Below are 12270 nucleotides of genomic sequence, written 5' to 3' on the forward strand. Positions count from 1 at the left end.
CTTCTGCTTGGGTGATAGCACTTTTGCTTGACTTGTTCTGTCTTCTGTGTGGCAGAGTTTTTGTTCTGGGTGTGGATGAGTCTTGCTGGGGCTGGTGGCATTTGGGGTTGTTTGTTGGTTTTTTAAATCCTTGTTTGCTGAAATTCGTTTGTCTATCAATGCTGGTTTCCAAATGGCATGTAGGCGGGAGGTGTCGTCTCGCTTGTTCATACTGTCTGGGTGTTTTTCTATTTCAATGGCTTCTCTGATTATTCTGCTATTGAGATGTTCTATTTTGGCGATTGTTTTTGTACCTTCAAAATTGATGTTGTGTCCCGTAGTGTTTATGTGTTGTACTAGTGAAGATGTTCGATTTTTCTTCTGTACTGAGTTCTTATGTTCTTCTACACGTACCTCTATTCTTCTGTTAGTCTGTCCGATGTATGTTGCTGGACAGGAGGCGCATGGGATTTGGTATATGCCCTGGTTTTCCAGTTCTATTTTGTCTTTGGGATTTCTCAGGATGGTTGATATCTTTCTGTCAGTGTTAAATGCGGTTTTGATGTTATGTTTGCGTAGTACTTTACTGATTTTGTCGGTTGTTCCTTTTATGTAGGGCAAGATGGCTCGTCCGTTGTTCTGTTCTTCTTCTTGGATGTTTTTCTGTTTCGGAGTCCGCTGCTGAATTATATTGGTGATTTTGTTTTTTTGGAACTTGTTTGCTGTCAATATGTCTGTCAGGGTGTGTAGTTCTGTTTGTATATGTGTTTCATCTGCAAGGCGTCTGGTTCTTGTTATTAGTGTTTTGGCTACTGAATTTATTTGTGCTGGGTGATGATGTGATTGCGCATTGAGGTAACGGTTGGTGTGTGTTTTCTTTCGGTAGACTGTGTGTCCTAGAGTTCCGTTTTGTTTTTTGTATATAAGTACATCCAGGAAAGGTAACTGGTTGTTTGTTTCAATCTCCATGGTGAATTTTATTTTGGGATGTAGGCTATTCAGGTGTGTTAGGAAGTTTTCTAGCTCCTTTCTTCCGTGGGGCCAGATCACGAAGGTGTCATCCACATATCTGAGCCACAGTTTTGGTTTGTTTGTAGTCTTTTCTAGAGCGTTAGTTTCAAATTCTTCCATGAAAAGGTTGGCGATAACTGGTGATAGAGGGGATCCCATTGGTGCGCCTTCTATTTGTTTGTATCTCTGGCCTCTGTGTATGAAGTATGTGTTTGATAAGCAGTGTTCTGCTAGTTCTATAATATGGTTTGGTGGTTGGTATTTGCTTCTTATTGTTGATAGAGCTTCTTGGACTGGCACCTGGGTGAATAGTGATACCACATCGAAGCTGACTAGCAAGTCTTTTTGGTCTATCTGTAGATTTTTCACTAATTCTATAAAGTGGTATGAGTTTTGGACATATGAAGTTGCCATTTCTGCTAGAGGTTGTAATTGTTTTGCTAGGTATTTAGCTAAGTTTTGTAGTGGTGAGCCTATAGAACTTACTATGGGTCTTAGTGGGATTCCATCTTTGTGTATTTTGGGGAGGCCATATAGTTTTGGGCATCTGGATGACTTCTCCCTAGGAATGATTGTTTGTTGGATTTCTTGGCTTATAGAAGTTGATTTTATCTTTTTCTTGGTGGTCTTTTCTAGATAGGTTGTGGGATCTGTATATATAGGTTTGTATGTAGTTTCTTTGAGTAAGTTGGACAGTTTCTCTTCATAGTCCGATGTGTCCATTACCACTGTAGCATTGCCTTTATCTGCTGGTAGTATGATTATGCTGTTGTCTTTTCTTAGGTTTTGCAATGCTGCTTGTTCTTCTTTTGTTAGGTTGCTTTTGGGTGGTTTGCTTGTGCACTATTCACCCAGGTGCCAGTCCAAGAAGCTCTATCAACAATAAGAAGCAAATACCAACCACCAAACCATATTATAGAACTAGCAGAACACTGCTTATCAAACACATACTTCATACACAGAGGCCAGAGATACAAACAAATAGAAGGCGCACCAATGGGATCCCCTCTATCACCAGTTATCGCCAACCTTTTCATGGAAGAATTTGAAACTAACGCTCTAGAAAAGACTACAAACAAACCAAAACTGTGGCTCAGATATGTGGATGACACCTTCGTGATCTGGCCCCACGGAAGAAAGGAGCTAGAAAACTTCCTAACACACCTGAATAGCCTACATCCCAAAATAAAATTCACCATGGAGATTGAAACAAACAACCAGTTACCTTTCCTGGATGTACTTATATACAAAAAACAAAACGGAACTCTAGGACACACAGTCTACCGAAAGAAAACACACACCAACCGTTACCTCAATGCGCAATCACATCATCACCCAGCACAAATAAATTCAGTAGCCAAAACACTAATAACAAGAACCAGACGCCTTGCAGATGAAACACATATACAAACAGAACTACACACCCTGACAGACATATTGACAGCAAACAAGTTCCAAAAAAACAAAATCACCAATATAATTCAGCAGCGGACTCCGAAACAGAAAAACATCCAAGAAGAAGAACAGAACAACGGACGAGCCATCTTGCCCTACATAAAAGGAACAACCGACAAAATCAGTAAAGTACTACGCAAACATAACATCAAAACCGCATTTAACACTGACAGAAAGATATCAACCATCCTGAGAAATCCCAAAGACAAAATAGAACTGGAAAACCAGGGCATATACCAAATCCCATGCGCCTCCTGTCCAGCAACATACATCGGACAGACTAACAGAAGAATAGAGGTACGTGTAGAAGAACATAAGAACTCAGTACAGAAGAAAAATCGAACATCTTCACTAGTACAACACATAAACACTACGGGACACAACATCAATTTTGAAGGTACAAAAACAATCGCCAAAATAGAACATCTCAATAGCAGAATAATCAGAGAAGCCATTGAAATAGAAAAACACCCAGACAGTATGAACAAGCGAGACGACACCTCCCGCCTACATGCCATTTGGAAACCAGCATTGATAGACAAACGAATTTCAGCAAACAAGGATTTAAAAAACCAACAAACAACCCCAAATGCCACCAGCCCCAGCAAGACTCATCCACACCCAGAACAAAAACTCTGCCACACAGAAGACAGAACAAGTCAAGCAAAAGTGCTATCACCCAAGCAGAAGAACGCACACACGAACCTGACTGACCCATACCAGAGATGCATGGCGGGTCCTCGAACTCGGAGCCAAGCCAAAGCTCTGGAGGCCACTACACAGCCCACTCCTCAAGACACCAAATCACAACACTCAGGATATTACGACACAACAAAAAACCCCACCCATTCAGAACACACCCCACCCAATCAGAAGACAGCCACGCCTCCAACCAATCGGAAGACAACCACACATCCACCCAATCACAAGACAGCCACGCCTCCACTCAATCAGAAGACAACCACGCCTCCACCCAGTCGGATGACACCCCCACCCAATCAGAAAGCAGCCACGCCTCCACCCAGTCGGAACACAGCCCCACCGGCAGTTGGAAGGAAAGGAACAGACAGACCACGCATTGCTCCTGAAAGCAGCAGGAGGAATACTCCGGCCTGATGATGACGGATGGGATTTCGTCGAAACGTCGCCACAACTTTCTGAAGATGAAAGGAACGCGGGAAGAAACCCGAGACTCTAGACCTACACATACAGACACCCGCGAGAATCTACGAAAACATATATATATATATATATATATTCCAGAGAGTAGGAAAAGACAACATGATGTGAGAGAAGTAAGGATCTGTGTTTGCTAAAGTTGAGAGAAATAAGAAATGGGCAACCAATCATAGTTAATTCAGAACAGGAACACGGTTGTGATTGGGTGGTGTGCGGGGCGAGAAGGTAACTAAAAGAAGAGTTGGCCATTTATGTGCTGTGTGATCCTTCTGTGAACCTCACATCCAAACTTGCCTGCCCTTCCTCCGACTCAAGACTCCAGGAGAAAAAGAATGAAAGTCACTGACCATATCCAGGAAGGTGTGGGGCTCTTGAAGGAACAGCTGGAACACAGTGCAATTGTATTCAAAGCTCTTTAAATGTTTGCAGAGGGTTGTTCTGTGCACACTAGATTGTACAAATGCATTGATCCGTGTAAATTTCTTCTGTAATTAAAGCTCAGAGGCAAAAATGGGGACGTGTCTTTTGGAGAAGGGAACGGTGGTAAGACAGTTCGGGTTTTTTCCCCCCCCAGCCAAAATATGGCATCTATTTTATTTACACAGAATGCTCTGCATGGTATAGCAAGAATGACAGCCAACAAGCATGGCCGTTAATTGCTTAGCAAATGTCAAAAGGTTATCAAAAAGTTACTGAAGAAGCGCAACAAAGACGTGTGACAAAATACAGTGAAAATTACTCAGATGCAGGGACCCATGTAATTTTAAGACATATATTCCAAAATAAAGGGAGAGGAGCGTGCAAGCAAAAATGGTAAGTGTTATAAAATAATAATTATAGCACAAGACGTCCTGTCTACCAAGGGCTTTAGCAGTAGGGAGTCTGCTTTCTGACACGCTTGCCTTCCTTCTCTCAAGGAATTGAAGCACCTTATCCTTGAGGCGGCTGATGGCTTTCTCTTTGTGGTGGCTGCTGAAACGGGCCGAGTGATCTACGTCTCGGACTCGGTGACGCCCGTCCTGAACCAGCCCCAGTCGGAGTGGTTTGGCAGCACCCTCTACGAGCAGGTTCACCCGGATGACGTGGAAAAGCTGAGGGAGCAGCTGTGTACATCTGAAAACTCCATGACGGGTCAGTGGCCTCTTGAACAGCTTCGCTTGTGCGGGACACCCTAACGTGCACTTCCCTGTCCTGAGAGCTCCAGATGTTTTGAGACTACAACTCCCAGAATTCTCAGCGTGTCAGGAATTCTGGAAGCTTTGATTCCTTAGATTAGGGGTCCTCAGCCCCCGGTCTGTGAACCGGTACCGGGCTCTGGCATGCCAGCAACCGATCCGCACAAACAAGCAAAGCCCCATTCGCGAGATGCAGGCACCACACAAAACCACACACCCTCTGGTCTACGGAAAAACCTCTCTCCACGGAACCGGTCCCTGGTGCCCAAAAGGTTGGGGGCCTCTGGCTCCACGTTGAAGAAGCCTATCTTAATGGCTTGAGATCCCATACAGATATCTACTTAGATGCAAGTCATTTGAAGATAGGGAGGTTGATGGTGGTTTGTTCTCCGAGCTTGAGGTTCAGCTTCCAAACGTTTCATCGCCAGGCTAGGTGTCACCCTCAGTGGTACTTTAGTGCTTCAACTAAAGTCCCGCTGAGTATGTCACCTTGTGATGAAATGTTCGGAAGCTAAAAGGCAAGCTCGGAGAACAGGCCACCAGCATCATCCATCGCCCAGGCTACAAATATTCTCTTATCATTTCGAAGAATAAGGAGGCTTAAGATGACACGTCCAAGATCGCAGGCTGTATTTTATTTATGAACTGAAATTAAATTAAATTAAATTTATATGCTGCCCATCTCACTCTCAGTGCCTCAGTACAGATAGATTGATTTGGGTGGGGAAAAAAAGTAATAGCAGGATCGGTGCAGGAAAAAAAAGTAATAGCAGGATCATAGCTTCATTCTGTTAATTAAGTAAGCATAATTGCATCCATGCATCTCCCCTTCCACTTATGTCCCTTATGTTCCTCACAGTTTCTCCTTGTTTTCTTCACAGAAACATTTGCTGTGTCAGCTCTTTTCTGATTTATCCTCTTCCTCTAATGTTTTTTGTGTCCTTTGGGTTGTTGATGGTTTTTCACTGCACCATCTAAAATTTAATCTCCAGCTGTGCTGACACAACAATTTTTCCCCTCTCTCCCAGTGTTAAATAGGTTGTGTTTGGTTATGACAGTTAAAAAAAAACCTGTATAGCTGGTAAGTTTGGAATACACACAAGAGAAGCCTGGGCAATTGGAGGTCTTCTGTGGTTTTGGGTGAAATGCATATCGGTGAGAACAAAGGGAAGCAAGAATTATTTGCCCCGGCGATGCGGTGCTGATCTAGGAAGTTTGTCCCTGTTGTCTCTTCTCTTTTTTCCTTTGAGCCGCTGCCTCGATTTCATTTTGGCCATCGCTTCCCCTGTCCCTTGGCTGGGCTGCTGAGTTTCCATCTACAGTAGTTGTTTGTGAGAGATTGCGGGGGGGGGGGGGGGAGTTTTTGCCTCTGGCTTTCGTGCAGGTTTTTTTTCTTTTTCAGGATTCTCTGTGGTGTTTATGGATCTGATTTCCTTTCCTTTTGGAGCGCTGACCCTGAATGTACTCTTGTTTTTCTGAAGGACTTTCATCTGCTTCTGTTGGCATTTTTTTTTTCTTCTTCTTTTGCATGAAATTTACAAGGGCTCAAAAAGACAACGATAGATTGTTTTTGTTTTCCCCCCTTTGGGTCGTTCTTCCTTTTGCCTCTGTTTCTCTGGCACCATCATTTCCTACCTGACATCCCGCCTGAGATTTCATTTTTCTTATTCTTTCTCTTTCTCTTTCTCTCTCTCTCTCTCTCTCTCTCTCTCTCTCTCTCTCTCTCTCTCTCTCTCTCTCTCATCTCTAGCTATATTTATATCTGTGTCTGTCTGTCTATCATCTATCAATATATCATGTCTATATCTATCTATCTATCTATCTATCTATCTATCTATCTATCTATCTATCTATCTATCCATCCATCCCTTTGGGTCGTTCTTCCTTTTGTCTCTGTTTCTCTGGCACCATCATTTCCTACCTGACATCCCGCTCCTTTCTTTCTGTCTGCCTGAGATTTCATTTTTCTTATTCTTTATCTATCTATCTATCTATCTATCTATCTATCTATCTATCTATCTATCTATCTATCTATCTATCTATCTATCTATCATCTCTAGCTATATTTATATCTGTTTGTGTCTGTCTGTCTGTCATCTATCAATATATCATATCTATCTATCTATCTATCTATTTCTATCTATCTATATCTATCTATCATCTCTAGGTATATTTATATCTGTTTGTCTTTGTCTGTCTGTCTGTCTATCATCTATCAATATATCATATCTATATCTATCTATCTATCTATCTATCTATCTATCTATCTATCATCTCTAGGTATATTTATATCTGTTTGTCTTTGTCTGTCTGTCTGTCTATCATCTATCAATATATCATATCTATATCTATCTATCTATCTATCTATCTATCTATCTATCTATCTATCTATCTATCTATCTATCTATCTATCTATCTATCTATCTATCATCATATCTGTCTGTCACATTTTGGAACCACCCATCTCCTCCACATATCTATCTTATACTCCCCCCTTCCTCTTCCTGACCCTCTTTTGTTTCTGAAGCTCTCAGTTGAGCAGTCTTCTTTATTCTTGACATCCTCTCCATATCTTTCTTTCTGACACTTATTCTAACTTTATGTAGCCTGCCCTCCCCAATCACTCCCCTTTCTCTTCCTGACTTCCTCCTCTCCACCCAAAATATTATCTTGCAGACTTTTTTTTAAAAAAAAACTGCTTTGAATTCATCTACTTAGGGATGAAATGCAGCAAAACAGCTGCTCACTTTCTTTCATCCAGCCCCCAATTCCATCAATGCTTTCACAGGTTTTTGGGAAAAGGCATCAAATCTTCTTTGTTCCAGCCAGTTTTTGTGGCTGGTTTGAGACTCTCTGATCTTAATAACTACTGAAATGTTTTTAATGGATGGTATTTGTTATTTTTTTTTCTCCCATTGGATTGTTTCGCTTTAACCTTGCATGGGTTAGCAAGCTTGGAAGGAGAAGCAGGGAGGACCATAGCAAACGGGCTGTTTTTTCCTCCCAGGAGAGAGTAATGCCTTGACTTTGAATTGGCAAGTCATTTGGCTACCTCCAGGCCCTTTCTGAGTACTGCAAACAGATTTTTGTACAGAATAAAAGGTCAACAGAAGCCTTCAAAGACCTGCACTGCAGGATGTTCAGCTGTTCCCACCTTTCCCCCCCCCACCGCCTTCTTTATGGTTTTTTTTTCCTCCACAAAATGTAGTTTTCTGCAGGCAAGGGGAGATTTAATTGAGTTGATCTGGCATCAAATCCTCTATTAGATTTAGGAATCAAAGGGCTTTTAAAGGATCAGAGTACTTTCTTTTAATCTTCTCTTACATGTCTCCACCCTGCCAAAAATAAAGGTTTCAGCAAAACCTGTCTAAAATAATGATAAGGAAGGATGGAGATATCCATTCTTTTGTTTATTTGTGGTGTGTTCCAGATACTTGCCTAGCAGAGGAGATATCACAATCATTTTTTTAAAAAAAAATCACATGTGGGCTTATGTGTTAGGGTGATTTAAAAATACAGTTGAACAACAACTCACTCAATGAGGATGCATTTTGGATTGCAAGGTCCAACATTCCCAGCCATCAGACCCACAAGCATGATGTGTAGGATAGACATTCTACTCCGAGTACATTTCCAGAGTGCCATCTTGGAGAAAGCTGAGGGTCTTCAAACACCTTCCCAAACCTGATGCCTTCTCCAGATGTTGAGAGTGCAGTTCCCAGAATTATTAAGCAGAATAGACAAAGGGAGAAGGGAATGCCAGTGCATCTAGTCGCCCCATGTTGAATCAGGGTTCCTGACAGCTAGAACAATTAACCAGTGGAACAGCTTGCCTCCAGAAGTTGTGAATGTTCCAACACTGGACGTTTTTAAGAAGAGATTGGACAACCATTTCTCTGAAATGGTATAGGGTTTCCTGCCTGAGCAGGGGGTTGGACTAGAAGACCTCCAAGGTCCCTTCCAACTCTGATTCTATTCTATTCTATTCTATTCTATTCTATTCTATTCTATTCTATTCTATTCTATTCTATTCTATTCTATTCTATTCTATTCTATTCTACTCTACTCTACTCTACTCTAATCTAATCTAATCTAATCTAATCTAATCTACTCTACAAAGACAAACAGATATAAATATACCTAGAGATGATAGATAGATAGATAGATAGATAGATAGATAGATAGATAGATAGATAGATAGATAGATAGATATAGAGATATGACATATTGATAGATGATAGATAGACAGACAGAGACAGATATAAATATACCTAGAGATGATAGATTAGATAGATAGATAGATAGATATAGAGATATGATATATTGATAGATGATAGACAGACAGACAAACAGATATAAATATACCTAGAGATGATAGATAGATAGATAGATAGATAGATAGATAGATAGATAGATAGATAGATAGATAGATAGATAGATAGATATAGAGATATGATATATTGATAGATGATAGTATATCTTTTTTTCAACAGAAATGGCATGTATCAAAGCTTAGAGAATAAATGCGTCTCTTGTTTGATTGCTTAATGGAATCCGAATCCCACTTTACCATAAGCAGAAATCCCCAGGACAACTTGTAATGTTTTTAAAAGCATAAAAATGGGTGTCGCTACTAAGAAGGCCCTGTCTAATTTTCCCACTCGCCATTCCCAGACTGTACATATGATGGGAGGATATCTTAAGGACACAACATATATATAAAAAGGCCAAGAGTGTAATGAGAAAGATACAGCATTATACTAAAGACCATCTGCTTAATATCTTTGTAGATTTTTCCTTTCACGCCCTTACAAAGCAGAACAGCCATGGAAAAGGGGATTCAGCCATGTCACATTCATTTTAACTTGGAAGATGCCAATTTTAATCACTTGTTTTGAGACAAAGAGAAGGAATTCTAATTCCTATTAGGGGATATAACGTTTGTCATTTGGCTTAAATTTTTGAAGGAAAACAATGTGGGTTTATGCGGAGTGGGGTGGGGGTGGAGGAATGAATTCTCCCCTAATCAAGCTTGTGGCTTGCATTGACTCCTCTGAGAAATAGTTGATAGTTTAAAGTTTCAGCAAAACAGATGATCAGGGGGCTGAAACAATCCCTGCTTTTTTTTCTTATTGTGTAACTGAAAAAACATGACTAAGCAGATTCAGTGGGTCTTATTTTGTTTGGCATGTAAACACGATTGCGTTCTCCCATTTGCACTGTGATTTTTGTAAGGAGCCATAACAGGAAATACGCTTACATTATAATGGAAAAAGTGATAGAGCAGGGATCGGCTTATTTTGATTAACTGCCTTTTATTGAATTAAAGAACACAAGTTTTGCAGAGAATCTGTACACACACACACACACACACACACACACACACACACACACAAACAGAGTCTACTGTACCGCTAGAGTCTGAGCCTTGTAAAACAGTAGGGAGTTTGCAGAGATTAAAAACAGGGAAAAACAAGTCTGCCTTTCAGAAGCCATTAGTTCTGCAGATGTTTATAGGTTCAACAGCTGTATGTGGCCCCCGTTAGTTGATGTCCGTTTGCAAGGAATGCTGTTAGCAAACAAAGTCTGCACACCCAGAGAGAATCCAGATGTTGAAGGAGTCAGATTGTCTCTGTGCAATGGAAGATGAATTAATCAGCAAAACAGTGCTCTGGCAATGTGTGACATCAGACCAAAGAGAGGATGCAACAACTTTTAACACACTGAGTCACTTTTGAATAAATAGCCCCAGAGTTAGAAAGATAGAAATTGTTTTGAAAAAAAATGGACTAAGGTATGCTAAGAGCTTTTGTGACTGGGTTCCCTTACACTAAAAGGGCATGGTTTGCTATATAAACTACTATTGGCTCCACACAATTTGCTAAGATTAAAACAAAAATCATTTTGCTTAGCACACAAGAATGCACTAAGATTGTGTGTTTGAAGGCAGGGATAATTCAGAATGGCTGAGATTCTGACCTTTGATTCATAAGCAATTTATCTGTCTTAATGCAGTGGATAAGGAAGGTAACAAACTAGGAAGAGTTGGGCACAGCAAACCAGAAACTAACCAGCAAGAGCTTCCTGGTACTTTTGATTTGCCCTAACGTCTCATAAGTGAAAAGCAACTTCAGATCCTGGCATCCCTCTTCAGTTTGTTGGGACATACAAACTGGGAGTTTTGTTGGGAATAAATGTAACAAAAAGCAAATTTTAACTTTCTTCCACATGAAAAGTTTGACTTTCTTCCTTCAAAACGTATCATATTGCTCTCTTCCCACTCCCTCAAATTAAATTATTTTCTCAAGGCAAAATATTTCCAATTCTTTCAACTCTCTTCAAAAAAAAACTAAATTTCTAATCTCCTGATCATCCTTGCTGTCCTTCTTTGAATTATTCCAGATTGCATCTTTCTTAAAGGATGGGGCTCCAAATGGAATTACTCAAAAGCAAATGTCACGTGCCGGTGAATTCCCCATTCTTCTCCCCGTTTTGCCTTCTGAACATGACCCAAAATGAAGACTATTGTTATTGCCCTTTTATATTTGGCCCTTTCCTCTAGCAGAGCTATCAGCTGAGGGATCCATAAATATCCCTAAATTTTGGTAGTTGCGTTTACATTTTTGTTTTTTGTTTTTATGTCTATGACCCATGCTTTCCATGTAGTAGTAGACTTATATCTCACTCCATAGTGCTTTTACGGCACTCTTTAAGCTATTTACAGAGTCAGCACGTTGCCCCCAACAATTTGGGTCCTCAATTAACCAACCTTGCAAGGATGGAAGGCTTGAGTCAGCCTTGAGCCGGTCAGGATCGAACTCCTGGCAGTGGGCAGAATCAGCCTGCCATACTGCACTTGCAACCACTGTATCACCATGGCTTATTGATATTGTTAGTAATTGCTGAGTAAAGGGAGAGCCAACCTTGCTTCAATAAGAGGAGAGTGGGATGGGTGGTGTCCAAATTGGACATCTAAATGGTGGCCTTGATTTGCAGCTTGACTTTTGTGGTTGACTTTGTTTTGGAATCCCAGAGAAGTTCCAGGAGGGAAATTTAGTCAGCAGAGAAGGAAAGGGGTGGGGGGGAAATTCTTCCTATCTTCGAGCAGACTTTATGTGAAGCAGGTAAAACAAAACCCTGGACTAATCAGAAAGTGGAGAGGTAGACGTTGGAATTTCCGTATCATTTCTGGATAACTTGTCCATTTATGCACTGTAGTGTTTTACTTCTTTACTGCATTTAGACACATTGTAGTTTTGGGTTAAGCACATTCTCAGTCTTTTTTTTTATTAAAGAGTTTTACAAAAACAAAATTTTACAATATATCCCCAAATCCCTCCCACCCCAAACCCACTCACTTCCCCCCCACTTCCCAGAGCTAAGTACAGGATTATAGTTACAATAATCATATTCTAAATAAAAATTATGCATAATATACAATTAACCAAATTCATAATGTGCTTTAACTCCC

At 40.6% G+C, this 12270-nt stretch overlaps 1 protein-coding gene across 1 annotated transcript in view; it reads left to right on the plus strand.

Moving 5' to 3' along the window:
* The window catches only part of ARNT2 (aryl hydrocarbon receptor nuclear translocator 2), a 92934-nt gene that overhangs the window by 30119 nt on the left and 50545 nt on the right, over window positions 1-12270 (plus strand). The window contains exon 5 of the mRNA XM_081337186.1: window positions 4542-4759. Coding sequence (XP_081193312.1) covers window positions 4542-4759 — 218 coding nt within the window. The remainder of the gene's footprint in view (window positions 1-4541; window positions 4760-12270) is intronic.

The sequence above is a fragment of the Vipera berus genome, assembly GCF_964194415.1.
Source record: "Vipera berus genome assembly, chromosome: 12".
In the NCBI taxonomy this organism is placed as follows: Eukaryota; Metazoa; Chordata; class Lepidosauria; order Squamata; family Viperidae; genus Vipera; species Vipera berus.